Source organism: Macrotis lagotis, chromosome 1 (genome assembly GCF_037893015.1).
Source record: "Macrotis lagotis isolate mMagLag1 chromosome 1, bilby.v1.9.chrom.fasta, whole genome shotgun sequence".
Classification (NCBI taxonomy): Eukaryota; Metazoa; Chordata; class Mammalia; order Peramelemorphia; family Peramelidae; genus Macrotis; species Macrotis lagotis.
In genome coordinates, this window is record NC_133658.1 from 646231585 (window position 1) to 646247422 (window position 15838).

At 41.1% G+C, this 15838-nt stretch overlaps 1 protein-coding gene across 1 annotated transcript in view; it reads left to right on the top strand.

Annotated features, from left to right (window-relative positions):
- Positions 1–15838, top strand: part of SORL1 (sortilin related receptor 1) — a 198660-nt gene that overhangs the window by 66704 nt on the left and 116118 nt on the right. Inside the window, exons 7-11 of the mRNA XM_074215297.1 lie at positions 138–239; positions 1404–1573; positions 8664–8856; positions 11304–11421; positions 11605–11678. Of these exons, the coding sequence (XP_074071398.1) occupies positions 138–239; positions 1404–1573; positions 8664–8856; positions 11304–11421; positions 11605–11678 (657 nt within the window). The remainder of the gene's footprint in view (positions 1–137; positions 240–1403; positions 1574–8663; positions 8857–11303; positions 11422–11604; positions 11679–15838) is intronic.

Consider the following 15838-nt stretch of genomic DNA (forward strand, 5'->3'; position numbering starts at 1 on the left):
ATACTGTCCTCCTTATTACCCTTTACCCTTTATTGCTACCTCGGGAAATACAGAATTGGAATGTTTTGCTCTCTCACTGTTTGTGAGAGTGGTTCTGATCTGATGTAATTAATTGAAGTTCTTTCTCTCCCTGGCAGCATCTCTTGGGCAGTCAGCAGCAGTCTTCTGTCCAGCTCTGGGTCTCTTTTGGCCGAAAGCCCATGCGAGCCGCCCAGTTTGTCACCAGCCATCCCATTAATGTGAGTGGAATTGGCTTGCCCAGAGAAGCGGGGGGGGGGGGGGGCGGTATCTGCCCACTCACCTGCTCCTGTCATGCTTCCTGTGGTTAGAGTAGAGGTTGGTGCTGCCCAGAATGTCCCTTGTGGCTAGTGATGTCAGGGGGAGGCTTTGGGTACTGTGACTCAGGTCACTTGTTATTTGTTCAGGGTAATTTGTTTCCTTTCGGTGTTTGGGCTGGATCTGACCTGGCATCTTTATTGCCTCAAGTAGGAGAAGGTTGGGTTAGGAAGGTGGTGCCACAGAGTCATTCAGCCATTATCATGGGACAAGAAGTCAGACCAAATAAATATACATTTTTGAAGAACCTGCTTCACACCTAGTTAAGTATTCAACCATGATTCTGTTCCTTGAGGGAACTGCTGGTGCAATTGAGGAGACAAAAATAGATAGAAAAACAGACAACAGATGATCCAAGGTAGTCTCTGATCAAGGGATCAAATGCATAACACATACTGTAGGTACTAAAGGAATTTATAGAGTGAAAATACCAGCATGGGCTAAGGTGAGGAGAGGGTTTGTGGAGGTAGTGGTATTGAATGAGGCCTTGAACTATGGGTGATGGATTAGCAGAAAAATGGGAAGATGGGGAAGGGGTACAATTCAGGCAAGGGTAGTTTGACTCTAGCAGCTTTTAATACAGCAGGGTTTGGCTTTATTTGGCTCCTTAGGAGATGTTAGGAGTAAATTATTCAGTTTGCAGACTCTCCTAGCCTCTCCCCTCAGTTGCTTCATCATTCCTTAATTGCCTTTTTTGTGGTCATTTGGGGACTATTGGTACCATCCCCACCAATGAAAATAGAGCGACCTGAAATTCAGAAAACTTTATTATTTCTTAACTGCTGTTTTGGTATGATTATATACCAGGAACGAGAGAGAAATATAGAAAGAAAAGGAGGTTTGGGGGGATAACCTGTGGATTCACTGGCCTAGAGGACCCCTTTCCTGCTTGGCCCTAGTGGGACAAGGGGATAGAAACAACAGCACAGGCTTCTTTGCCAGAGTTGGGGAGTTGTGCATGCTTGCCTCCAGCCATCATCACCTACAGAGTTCTTGGAGGATCCTTTCTGGGCCAGTTTTGGGGCAAGTGGACTTTCCTCATCTATTTCTTGGTTTTGTTCCCAAAGGAATATTACATTGCAGATGCCTCCGAAGAACAGGTGTTTGTGTGTGTCAGTCACAGCAACAACCGCACAAACTTGTACATCTCTGAGGCGGAAGGACTGAAGTTCTCTTTGTCCTTGGAGAATGTGCTATACTACAGTCCTGGAGGAGCAGGCAGTGACACCTTGGTGAGGTAAGATGACAGCCACCCCTTCTCCTCTTCCTCTGTCATCTCCTCCCCACCCCGAATTCCTCAGCCAAGAAATCTTGAGGTTTAGGGATACATCAAGATTATTAACATGTATAAACATTGTAGTAGATCTCTAAAGTCACTTAGTTGTTTTGTTTTTTGGGTCTGTACAGCCAGAATGTTGGGGGGGAGCAGTTTGGGGAAAAAAAAAACCAAATCAGATAAAAGCAAATTGTTTTGTTAGTATGACTTGCTTACAGGCAGCTTGGATTAAATTAAAGTCTCTATTTCTTCTCTAAATTAAACATTTTGAGGTAGGGGAGAAATGACATGGGGTCCAGATTTGTGGTTTCACTGATTTGGGGGAAGCTCCCTCTGTAGAAAAGTCTATCAGCAATACAGAATAGCAACTTATTTTCAGTTTATAGTCTGAAGGAATCTTTAGCTCCCTGGTTGCCTTTAAGATTCAGGTCAAATACCATTTTCTGTGATAATTTTTCCATTTCAATCCTTCCCCTTCCACTTTCCTGCCCCCCCCATATCTTGTATCAGCTGAATATCATTAATAGAATATAGAACTGCTTTAAAATCAGGGATTAGTTTACTTCTGTCAGGCCCATAGTGCTGCATTGGGTAATTAACAAATGCTTGTTGACTGGCTGGTTGAGTAACTGGGAGATTAAATGACTTGCACTTGGTCACACAGCTTAGGATGTATTAAAGGCAGGACTTGAACTCAGTCTTCCTGATTCTAAGCACAACTTTATACTTTGCCTTTTATTTAATGAGAATGATTAATAAATATTGATAATCCTTCATTGAACCTCCTCAATAGTAACCTCATTTGGGCTTCCTGTTTCAAATTCTCTCTCTCTCTCTCGCTCTCTCGCTCTCTCTCTTTCCCCCCTCTCCTTTTTTTCCCTCCTCTGTCTTTCATTTTATTTTTCTAATGCACTATTAAATATTCTAGTTACCTGGGCTTTCCATGAGACTAAATTCCAAGAAGACTATGACCAAAGTTTTTTGTAAATCTGTCTCAAGTGGTTAGAACACTTCTCTGCATACCATAGGCATTACAAAACTTGATTAAATTGAATTTATTCAATATGCCTTTTCTGTGCAGAAGAAGTTTGGACTATCTGGCTTATACTTCATAAACTTATTATCCTTATGCAGATCACCAATAGATTGTTTTGACTGACTGTGTCTTTTATCTTCTTTGGCCTAGAGGTTTAAGGCTGCTTTGTTGGTCTTCCTGATAATAACAGGTACCTGGAAGACTTATAGTGCTCTCAATGAATACAGGAAGTTGGAAAGAGGAGAGGGTTTGAGCTTTTCTCACCTCTGAAATGATGGGGACCTCTCCATCTCTCCATTTCCTCCCCCTCACCTCTCCCTCTGCCTCCCTTTCATCTCTCTCCTTTTTCCCTCCTACCCCTCCTGTCCTCTTAGGGGGGTGTAAACTGAATAATGATTTAAGAAAGGAGACTAAGAAGGAATAGTCAGACCTGAAGAAGAACCAGTACAAAGTAAAGTCATGAAAATAAAAAAGAAACTAGCTAGGAAATAGGAGTGATTGACAGTGTTACAGTCTGCCAAGGATTCAGGGATGAGGACCACCTAAAAAATGTTGAGTTTGGTAATCAAGTGAGCATTGGTGATCTTAGAACAAAAACTTTAATTGAATTGTAGCATGAGAAGCCAGATTATACAGAGTTGAGACTTGAATAGGAGGTGAGGAAATGGGAGCAATGAATATAATCAACTTTTTATGGGGTTTTGGCTAGGAAAGGGAGGAGCTATAAAGGGAATTTCTTGAAGGAAAGCAATTGGTACAGAAAAGAATTAGATTTGGAGTTAAGAGGTCTGGGTACCAAACCCACCTAATGTTTGTGTAGCCTTGGGCAGGTCACTTAGCACCTGGATCTTTGTTTTCACCCTCTGTAATAATAGGTATTCTAAGTAGAAGGTGTACTGGCAGGTCATAGATTAATACATTGTATTAAAATAAAAAGGCACTAGTTTTGGAATCAAGGGAACTAGGTTAGAAGTCTCCTTCTGGTTCTGGGCTCCACACATGGGCTGATGACATGTTACTCCCTGGTCACCTGTTATGTCTTTCAGCGACACTAACGTATTCCAGATTTTTTTTAAGGACTTGGGAAGGGACAGGTGAAAGGAATGAACCTTGGATATCTCTTTCTCCTTGCAGAGTCTCAGTTTCCTTGTTTGTAAAATAGTACCATTGTTATAGGCTTTAGGTGCTTCAATGAAAATTTATTTAAAGTACTTGGCAAACTCTTAAAACACCAGAAGATCCTTGCGGCATAGATAGAAAACAGAGTGTTAGACTTGGAGTCAGGAAGGTGTGGTTCCTCTGTCTGACCCTGGTAGCTGAGTGACCTTGGGTAAACTACCTAACTACTTCAGGCACCTCTTTCAGACTTCTCTATGGACTCATAGAAGGGCTTTGCTGGTGAATGTAGACTTGAGAGTTTTTCATGCCGACTAAATCAAAGAACCTTGGTGTGTGCATCTATTAATGCCATTTGCTATTCTTTATTCTTTTCTTCTTCTTCCTACTCCTCTTATTTGAAGCATGAGGAAAAGACAGAAGAGCATGTTGAGGAAACTGAGGTCCCAAGAACTGGGGTGACTTGTCCAAGATCACATAGCTAATCAGTAGTAGATCTGGAATCAGAGCCTGTGTCTCAGTCCAGTGCTTTTCCACTTCTGCCTTGCTATTGTTCCAAAGCAGCCTGTCCCGTGAATCATTCTTTCTGCCTTGCTATTGTTCCAAAGCAGCCTGTCCCGTTAATCATTCTTTCTTTCTCAGTCTGTTTTCTCTTAGGGCTTGGCCCTGTTCTGATTGGTACATTTGAGTGGCCTCATGTTTTCTGATTTTTTAAAATTCTAGGTAGAAGGTGAACTGGCAAGTCATAGATTAATGCAATTTGTTAAAGTAGGAAGGCAGTAGTTTTGGAATCAGAGGAACTAGGTTAGAAGTTTCCTTCTGGTGCTGGGCTCCAGCTTCTCTTTTCTAGGCTGATGACATATTACTTCCTGGTCACCCGTTCTGTCTTTCAGTGACACTGACCCATTCCAGATCCCTGGTCCACGATATTCTATCTCCATCTTCCATAGCTAGAATATCTTCCTTCATCATTTTTCCCTGTTGGGATCCCTAGCTTCAAGGTTTAATTATAAGAGGCCTTTCAGATTCCTCCAGTTATTAATGTTCCCACCTTCTCAAATAACTGTGCATTTATGTTGTATTTGCTCATTATTTAAATACCTCCTCCCCACCCCAGTGACAGACAGACAGACAGACAGACACACACACACACAAGAATGTATGTTCCTGGAGGGGGGAACTTTTTCATTTTTTTACTTTTAGCTCCCATGCTTGGAAAATTTTGCCTGGTTCATGGGAGGTGAAATGGGCCTGAACTTTGCATTTCATTATGATAGGGAACTCCCAGTGAGGAAATTTCATCTTCCAATGTAGATTACCACTTGCTCAGACATTTATAATCTTAGGAAGATGTCTGGGCCCCTGAGAAGTTTGAGGGATTCAGCCAGGGTCACCCAGAAAGCTTATGTCAGAGGTGGGTCTTGATCTCAAGATCTTTCCTGTCCTAAGTCTGGCTCATTGTCCACTCTGCCATGCTACCTAGGCTAAGCATTAAATAATGTTTGTTGAATCGACATGTGTGAGTGCTTGTCAGTTGCCTTCCTTAGACCTCAGTTTCCTCATCTGTTGAAAATGAAGGTGATTAGATAAGGCAAGATCCTTTCCAGTTCTAAACTATGTGATCCTGGATTATAAGGCTCTCATGAAGGGAAATGGGACCTATTTGAAGTAGATGCCAAAGGATCCTGGACTCAGTGGGAAGACAGAGTTTCAAAGCTGGTCATTGGAAATAATGCTGCTTTAACTTGCTCTTTCAAAATTTGAGAAAAGTACTTTTCAATAATGGATCAAAGGTAGATACCTGCTGAATGCTCCACTTGTGGTTAGCAACATTTGGAAATTAAGGTGTTGGAAGAACAGCCATTCTGAGGAATCATTAGGCCCCAGTGACAATGTGTGGTTGAATTGTTAAAAAGATGGAAGCCTGACTGTGCTTGGGCGTTGATGGCTTGCCGGCAGGATCCAGCAGTCAGTGCATCTGAGGGCAGCCTGCAGGGTAGTGAGCTGCATAGCAGCTACCCTTGCCGAGGGGTGTACTGGGAGGCCAGAGGAGAGGGCTGCAAGCAAGGGCAGATAAGGATAGAGTGGAAAAATAGCCCCCACCCTCCACATATGGTGAGGTTACGGATTTCTCAGAAAAGAGGAAAGCAGGGGCAAAGGGAAGAGAGAAGGAAGGATGGTCATCTGGGAGAAAAGCAGAAATTTGTGAGATTTCCGTGCTTGTGCTTGGTCAGGAAAGATAGACAGCTCAGGGAATCTGACCTGGGGAAAGGAGTGGGGCTTGTTTTAATTAGGGAAGTACAGACCTCCCTGACATTTGAAATAAGCTATTAAACTTGAGGTCAGTCGATTCATGATGATAGAATTAAAAAAAAAACAGTTTGAGGAAATTGATGTAAATATGGAACAGCAAGATATTAAACCATGAGTATAGACTCCAAGGGAGGTAAAGGGAGAAAAATAAGTAAACTACATTGCCTTTCCCTTGAACATTCCCCCCCTTCAGGTAGAAAATCTTCTTTCATATAATATTTAGCCTTCAGCTTCTGCAGTTTGCCTGGTTCTTCAGGATTTAGTTTGTGAATATTAACTCAAGTCTGTTGACACTTAGTCTCCTTTTTCCTAAGGCAAATGTAGAATTTCCCTGTGCCTGGGTGACAAGCACATCAGCTATCAATTGCTAAAGAATTTTTTTACAGTCAAATTTTTACATTTACTGTTTTAAATAAAATTGTGATTTCACTGGGATAAAGAACTTTGAATGAGTAGTTCTTACCATCCAATACCAGCACAATCTTGAGGACACTGAAAATAAAAATCGCTAATAATTGCCACCATTTATATAGCTCAGAATACTCAGGCACTGCACTTAACACTTTATAATTATTTCATTTGATCCTCACAACAACTCAGAGAGGTAGGTGTTATTATGACCCCCATTTTACAGATGGGGAAACCGAGGCAGACAAAGTGAGAGTGACTTGCCCAGGGTCACATAGATGGTATCAATGGCTGCTGATGAACTGAGATCTTCCTGACTTCCTGTTCATTATATCATGTGGTCTCTCATGATTACACAGTTGAAGGTAGGTATGGGAGCATAAAAAACAAAACATTTTTCATCTTAGACTTTTAGCAAAGTAGCTCTGAACCCCACCCCCGACTAAAAATATGAACCTATTCAAAAACTTGTGCCTGAAATATATGCGTGTCATTTTCATAGGATTGTGCTGGTTCTAACCTGCACCCTACTTTAGGACGAAACTGCTTTCCAAATGTAAAATACCACAGTGAAACACATAATATCTGGGCTTAGCTAGCCACCAGTGAGAGGTGGGTCCATGAGAGCCACTTAAGACCAATGGGTATCTGATTGCTTTGTGTCATGCAGCACTATGCCACTCTGAGTCTTGGACAACCAAGAACTGGTAAAATGGAGAACTAGAGGTCCATCAGACCCTTGGACATTACCATCTGAGCTAACCAAAGATCTAACCCAAGAGTACCTGGGACTTGCCATTTTTACCCTGCTAAACTCACACCTCTATCCATCTGTAATGGAGCTTTCTTATTAGATATGTGGCCTCCTCAAGCTAGTGTGGCTATTTGTATCCCCAGGGCTTTAACACTTAATGAGTGTTTAATGAATGCTTTTTAAAAATTCATTTGTTCATTCATTGTAGAGCAAACTTTCCCTGTGCTGATCCCACAAGGAAGGGAAAATGAATTATTCCCCTTCAGTCTTTAACATAAATCCTTGGAGAGGTTTCATTGGAGCTACAGGTTAGAGAATCAGATGAAATGCCCCAGTAATGGCATTTTAGATTTCAAGCCATTCCTGTGCATCAGTGCTATTCTAGGTATCTGGAAACCTGGCTTATTATCTTAAGGTTAGAGCATTAGAGCATTTTGCTGGTAGACAAATGATAATGTTTCTTAGCTCTCTTTTTGCATCATGATGCTGCTGCTGCTGATATTACTATAACAATTCATATTTCTGTAGCTTTTTGCTAACAGTTGTATGAGCTGCATCATCATCTCTATTATCTGAATGAGGAAACTGTCACTCAAATGAGTCTAGCTAGTAAATATCTTTTTTTTGTTTGTCCTTTATTTCAAAGACCACATCAGAGAGGTGATGCCATGACAAGCACATTAATTTGATTCAGTGAAGGGATGTTGTGTTAGGTCACCAGTCTCACTTTCTCCTCCAAAGCTATCTGGGTCCAGTTGACTGGATATGGATCAGGATGACTGGAGATAACCTTGGATTAGAGGCAATCAGGGTTAAAGTAACTTGTCCAAGGACACACAGCTAGTAAGAGTCAAGTGTCTGAGGCTGGATTCGAACCCCTGTCTTCCTGACTCCAAGGCTAGTGCTCTATCCACTGTGCCATCTAGCTGCCCTTCAGTAAACATATACATTTGAATGGAATTCGATTCACGTAGCATTCATTGTATATTTACTCTAGTCAGGCACTGTCCTTGGTGCTACCCTGGAAGGGCAAAAATGAAGCAGTCATTCTTTGCCCTCTTATGTTATTGCCCTCTTATCTTATGTTATTTTGGTATGGGAAAACCCTAAGTACAGAATTAGACATAAAATAGGTAGGTACAAAATAACTTTCTGGAAGTATACTAGTAGCAGGGGAGGGGATCTCAGAATAAACTTCCTATAAGAGGGAATCAATTATAAATACAGATCTCTTCTGATCCTCAGAGCCAGTGCCCTTTCTATTATTTCTTATTCTTCTAGTCTGTTGTCTCAGAGGTTTCTGCAGAGCTATTGACTGAGTCAGCATCCTTAAGCTTCCAATAAAATAAAATTACCCTGTGTTCCTTAATGTTAGTCAAATAGGTTTTCCATTTCCCAGCTTTGTTCACTTTCTCTGGTTATAGGTACTTTGCAAATGAACCCTTTGCTGATTTTCACCGAGTGGAAGGAGTCCAAGGAGTTTACATTGCCACCCTGATTAATGGGTCTTTGAGTGAAGAGAACATGAGGTCGGTCATCACCTTTGACAAAGGAGGAACCTGGGAATTCCTTCAGGCTCCAGCCTTCACTGAATATGGAGAAAAAATTGACTGTGAGGTATCAGCTGCTTAATCTTGCTTTCTGTGTTCATAAGAAAAAAAGTGACTATAAACTGCAGTGTTTTGCCTCTTCTCACCTTTAAAGGAGAAAATGCAAATTAGAAAAAAATAAGGTGATTTAATAAAGGGACTAAATTAATATTACATGGTACTTGCTTTTATCAGTACATAGTAGTATTATGTACTCATATTTTCTTACATAATTTCTTTTACAAATCTGTAGTCATATCCATATGTTAGAATTCTTTCTACAATTTTTCCTGCCTGTGACCCCCATCTATCTTATTTTCTCAGAAAGCTACCCATTAAGGTTTTTAAAATTTGATTGATGCTCTTTTGTATCACTGTCATTTCCCATTATTCTACTCCTCCTTCATGCTTCCTTTTAATAAAAAAATAAAAGAAAGAACTGTGACTATGCCTATACCTATAGTCTATCTACTAAAGCCATAGTTCATCACCAGTCTTTTAGAAGCACAGTTGGTAATTGCATTAATCTGAATTCTGATGTTTTTTCATGTTATTTTTCTTTAATTATTGTGAATATTTTATATATTTTTTAATCTTGCTTCTGTATACTTTACTTTCAGTTCAATTGAGTCTTGCCAAGTTTCTTTGAATTTCTCTTATTATAGTCCAGTATTTTTTCACTGCTTTTCCTCAAAAGTCATCTGCTTTATTTCCATTTTGAATATTTTGGTATATATCACCAACTAAGTTTTAGTAGTAAGGTTTCCCCTTGGTGGCCTTCTTTCACCACTTTTTAATCTACAGACATTTTGCCTCCCCCAACTTGCCCCCCTTCCATATAGTGTTGGTCTTTGCATTATGGTTTTAGGGAGTCTGTGTATCATTCCTTTTACCCCAACTGTACATAAGTATTTGGGGTAGTGGAACGATCTAGGCAAGAAAGAACAAGGAGAAAAATAATTCAATATATATTTCAAGGAAGCAAATGTATTTACATTTGAAAATGTTAGTCTATTTAGAGACATATAATTTATATGCCGATGCTCATGTTGACACAGCTACCTCCTAACTTCATATACCTGAGTGTGTGACCCTTTGAAAATTCCTAGCACCCTGCCCCAAAAATCTATATCCTGGTCTTTCCATTTCACCTGACACCAAGTCCCGATCTGTCATTTTTGGGATCTTGTAGAACAGAAAGACCTATGATAACTCAAATAAATCCTTCTGGGTTTTAGGAATTGGAACTGACTTAAGTCCTGCTTGGGGAAAAAAAAACATTACTGCTATCTTTAAAGTTTAGCTAAGGTGAAATTACCTTTCTTTTCCCCCTAAATTGTCTTGCTTTTCTTCAGACAAATGTATTTACTTAAGAACTGTAGGCCTGGCTGTTAATCAGCTTTTAGTTTCTATTTGTGATGTCAAATAGTGAAAGCCAGAATGTGTAGAAGCAGTGAAAATCTGATTACCCTCGGATACAGGAAAGCCAAAAATGAATAGACTTCCTTGCAGGTGAAGTAAAAAATGTGCTTGAAAAAAGGGGAAATTTAGTAAATAAATCTTTGAGATCCAGTTCAAGTTGCTCCATTTTTTATTCCCCAGAGATGAAACTGGCAAGTTGAATTGTCCTTGGAGAGACCTTTTTGAAACAAGAAGTTGTAGATCAGGAAATTCTGGCTCTGGTTATATTACCTGCACTATAAACACATGCTCATTTTTTGTAGTTGGAAATTGGAGATTCTCCTTGAATCTGTTGGTGCAGTGGCCTTTAGGATTGGATTATTATTGTTTACTTAGCAAAACACCATTGCCCTTTTCTGGCAATAAGGCCTAAGGCCACAAGCCCAAGGGCTATGGCAGTTTTGAAGAATTTGAAAGTCTCTTTTTTAAAAGTTTGTTCTTTAAGTAACATGCTTTAATTTTTAAACCTTTGGTGTACTTTCTTTGTGACTTCATCTCCTGTGTTGGTCTGTTGGGTAATTTATCAGCCAGGGCCTTTCTGATTTCTAGTTCTTGGTTTTCATTCTGTCACTGTCAGAATGGCTTAAATCACATTTAAAAAACCTATCTCCACTGACTTGGAAAATAAGGACTATGGAATCATTTCATTTTCCTTTAGTTCCAAGCCACTTGAGAGGTTCTCTGATGCAGAAATGGAGAGAATTATATTCCTCTCTCTATTTGAGTTGATGGTGATTCCTAATTGCTATTTTTTGAGAATCTCTTTGAGAAGTAGTCCTCCCAGCCACTCCTATCTCTACACCCACCACATCAGGGGAGAATCTGGCCTACTGTTCTATTCACCTTGAGAAATATGGAGAGTATCTATCTGACTTTTGAGTCTGATTTCCTTTAGTGAATTCTTTTCCTTCTCTGTCTGGGCTGTGGTGTCTTTACATAGCAGGCTTAATCTTAAGTAGGAAATCTAAACCTTTTATCAGGCACTAACAGGGATCTGGAACTTTTGTCTTGAAGCTTTCCCATGGCTGTTCCCTCCACTTGGCCCAGCGTCTTAGTCAGCTGCTGAACTTCCAGCTCCGGAGGATGCCCATCCTCTCCAAGGAGTCAGCTCCTGGACTCATTGTGGCCACTGGTATGTCCATGTTTACCTTGGAACATCAAATGCCTTATCATTAATAATGAATACAGACTGTTTTTTGATGTGTATGATCTTCATAAAAGAGATGGTGCTGAGATGTACAGTGAGTTTTTTGTTGGATGAGGTTACCATGTATATTTCAAGAATTAAAAACCATTCTTTTCCTTCCCACTTTAGGTTCAGTTGGAAAGAACATGGCAAGCAAGACCAATGTGTACATCTCTAGCAGTGCCGGAGCCAGGTGGAGAGAGGTCAGGAATTTTTCCCATATTCCAGTCTTAGGTTACTCTTGGGTTTGGGAAGGTGGGTTGTACATTTGCATTCTCAAAACATTCAAGATAGTCCAATGTTAAAGAGAGAGTAAAGTGCCTATGAGACAAAATATAGAAACCAGGAAGACTTGATATTACTGATAGCTGTCATTTATATAGTACTTGTGCAAAGCTCTTTACATATATTATTTCACTTTATCTTCACAAATAATTCTGAGAGGCAGGTGCTGTTATTTATCCATTTTATAGATGAGAAAACTGATGCTCAGAAAGTAGAATAATTTGCCCACAGTTATATAATTACTGAGTGAGGCAAAATTTGACTTTCCAAGTTGTCTCCTCTCTCTATTCACTATGCTAATTGGCATATATACTGAAGACAATGTTAATGCAGAATAAACTTGTGTGTGTGTGTGTGTGTGTGTGTGAGAGAGAGAGAGAGAGAGAGAGAGAGAGAGAGAGAGAGAGAGAGAGTGAGTGAGTATATACATATACGCATTTATAGCTTTTGGTGGTGATAGGATTAGAGACTATAGAATTGAAAAGAACATTTTTGTTGTTTTTTTCAGTTGTATCTAACATGTTGTTACCTCCTTTGGGGTTTTCTTGACATGATATTGGGGGTGGTGGTTTGGTTTTCCCTTCTCCACCTCATTTTACAGAGGAGGAAACTGAGACAAACAAGGTTAAATGAGTTGCCTAGGGTGATTGGATTATCAGGATGAATCTTCCAGACATCAGTCTGGTGCTCTATCCCCTGTGCCACCTAGCTGCCCTTGGAAAGGACCTTAGATAACATCTAATTTTAGAGTTCTTATTAATCTTTATTTCATGACTACAAACGCTGGTTGTGCTATTTATTATATGATATTACATCATAACTATATTAGCACTGTTCAAAGTAGGACTTTTATGAACTTTCTGTAAATCATTTTGTATTGTAGTTCGAATTCAATAGAATATAAGTTCCTTGGGGACAAGGGCTGTGTTCAGAGCCTGGCCTTTCATCACTGAATGTTGAATGAATGAATCCTTCATTTGATGGTGAGGCTTTGTAAGACTCCCAACAGTGCTCTTCAGATAGGTAGGACTAAATAAATATTGGAAATCGAAGCTGAAACATCTTCAGGCCTAAAAGTTTATTTTGCCAGCCTACCCAATTTTTATTATTACTAGAGAATGCCACTGGAAAACATCTGATTTCCTTAAGCCTTTTGTACTCTTTCAGTGAACAAGAACCAATATTCACATCACCCTTTTCATCTATTACCTCATTTGAGTCTTATTTTGGTATTGATTGTGAGACCCAGGAGATGCTGCTGGCACAGATGGTATGCCCGCATCAAAGAAGGCACTGTGCTCTAGGAGCAGAACAGATTTGCAGTAGCACAAAAGAAACATGAGATGTGCCAATCTGGAGACATCTCCACACTAAATCATATGGGCAATGTGTGCCCATTCTGTGGCAGAGCCCCCATGCTTGGTTTCGACTGATGAGCCACAGGCAGGCTCTGTACTTTGACCCCATGATGTCATTGGTCCTCTGAGTACAAAGGACAGACAATGAGTGGGTAAATGATTCTCGTTGTCATGCTTTGATGGGGGTTCTGAAGGGGTCACCTGGATTCTACAGATATGGAAACTGATGGTTAGAGGGCTTAAGTCAGTTGGTCTTTGTGTCCCTGGTCAGCGTCTTCTTGATTCATACTGTGTGATGGATACCCTTTGTAACTTTGATCTCATTTGGTTTTCACAGAAGCCCTTAGAGGAGTGGTTTAGGCTTTTAGTTGTGTGCAACACTTTGGGACCCCATGGGGTTTTCTTGGCAGAGACACTGCAGTGGTTCCCATTTCTTTCTCCAGCTCACTTGACAGATGAGAAACTGAGGCAAACAGGGTTAGGTGACTTGCCCAGGGTCACACAACTGGCAGGCTGTTGGAGGCCAGATTTGAATTCAGGAAGATGAGCCTTGCTGGTTCCAAGCCTTCTGCCCTATCTACTGCACTACCTAGTTGCCCTCAGAGGCAGGTGCTATGATTATAACTGTTTTACAGTTGAGGAAATTGAGGCAAATGGAAGTTAAGTGACTTGCCCAAGGGTATACAACTAGTAAGTATCTGAGGCTGGATTTGAACTAATGTCTTGTTTCTCTTTGCACTACCCCACCAGATGACTGACTAAACTTCATTTGCACCTTACAATAACCTTTTAATAGGTACTGTTTTACAGATCAGGGAACAAGGAGGTTAGGGACTGGTCTAGGGTTACTCAGTACTTGGCTCAACAATGGCACTGTGAAGTAGACAGTCATCTGATCCAGAGCTAAAAGAGACCAGAGACATCATCTAATGCAATCTTCTCATTGAACATATTGGGAAATTGAGGTCCCAGATCACATAGATAGGAAGTGCAGCTCAGAGTTGAGCTCAATGCTCTTTTCATGTCTAGCAGTGGTGGTCCTCTCTCTTTTACTTCCCTGAGCTTCAGATTCCTCACCTGCAAAATGAATCTCTGTGATTCTGTGTTCATTTGGTAGAAAATTGAGTGGTCTAGACGCTGTCTCCAGAGGAGGCCGACCAGCCGAGCCAGAGCCCTGCCTTGCCCAGACCCCCAGGGATGATTCAGCAGCTGCTTTCTCTTTCCCTGGTGTTATGTGTTCCTTTTGAAATTGGGTGTTCTCCCCTCAGGCCAGCCTTGTGGTTTGCTTGTGTGTTCTGATGTTGCTGTAATCTGGTATTTGGACATCTGCAAGCAATTTCCTCTTGTGAAGAAAGAGGTATCTTTCCCCTTCCAGCAAAGTGGTGTGGTCTGGTGAATTCTGGGGCAGCTACAAGTGTCTCCCCCATGCTGTTTTGATTTCCACTGATAAGTATCCCTTGTACTTTATTCCAAAACACACACACACACACACACACACACACAGTGAGAGTAAGAGAGAGAGAGAGACAGAGACAGAGACAGAGAGAGACAGACAGAGGGGGACAGAGAGCCCAGAGCTAGGGGTAGGGGTGGGGAGCAAAAGTCAGAGATTGCATTTATTTGAGAGGATGACTGGGAGAGGCAACAGAGGGGCAAGGAGGTGGACAGATTTATTAAGAGAGCCTACTTAAGGCTGTATGTTAGGGAACCCCTGCCTGGCTTATGTGGAAGAATGGGTGAAAAAGACTTATTTAATTATTTACTCTTCAAAGCACTATGGGGATGCTAATAGAAATGTAAGACAGTGCCTGCTCTCCAGGAGCTCACATTCTAATTGGGATATATATATATACACCTTCTTTGGAGGATTTCAGCCATAAGTCAGATTGGAAGGCACCTTGATCCTTAGGGTACGGAGGCCAAGCAGGTGCTAATGCCTCTCCTTTAACAACATTTCCACGGATAAAATCTCATCTGCTTCTGATGTTGAACCACTTGGCAGTGCCAGGCATGTGGTTGGCTGTGGCACCTGCTGGGACGCTGGCCTTGCTTCCGTACAGGTTGATGACTGAGGGTGCTGGCTTGCAAGTATTGCCATCCCCAGGACTCTCAGGTGCAGGGTCCTGGGCTGTTTCATCTGAGGAGTTGTTGAGGAGGGATGGCTGACCCCTTTTCCACAAGAGTTGTTTCCCTTCCTGATGCCTTGATTGGAAGAGGGCATGGGGGTCTGAGAAGACTGCCACTGCTAGGCTTTCCTGCCTCTGCTTTTTTCTCAGACAAATGAAAATCTCATACTTGAGTACCCCCTTTCTTCAGTCTTTGCTATCTGTGGCCAGAACTAAAGTCTGCCTCTTGGTAGCATTCAGGTGGCATTTTTGTTGGGAGGAATGAGTACACCTGGGCTTCTTTCCCCCAATGATTTCTTCCCCCTGTGTAGTGATCATTGGGGTTGAATTGGAAATGAGTCCTGTGGCTTGCTTCATGAGGTAAGGCCCGCAAAGCAAGAAATCCGGGAGGGACAAAAAGCTCATCATCACCTTCATCAAGAAGCATTTGTAAAATCATTTTAACTTCTCAGTGGTTACAAAACATTGTCACATATAGCAATTCATAATGTGAATATTATGATTCAGAGTTTTCAAATGAGGAAATGGGATCAGAGTGTTTTATTGACACAATTGTAATGGGTAGAACCAGGACTTCTTGGTCTGAGTCTAGTG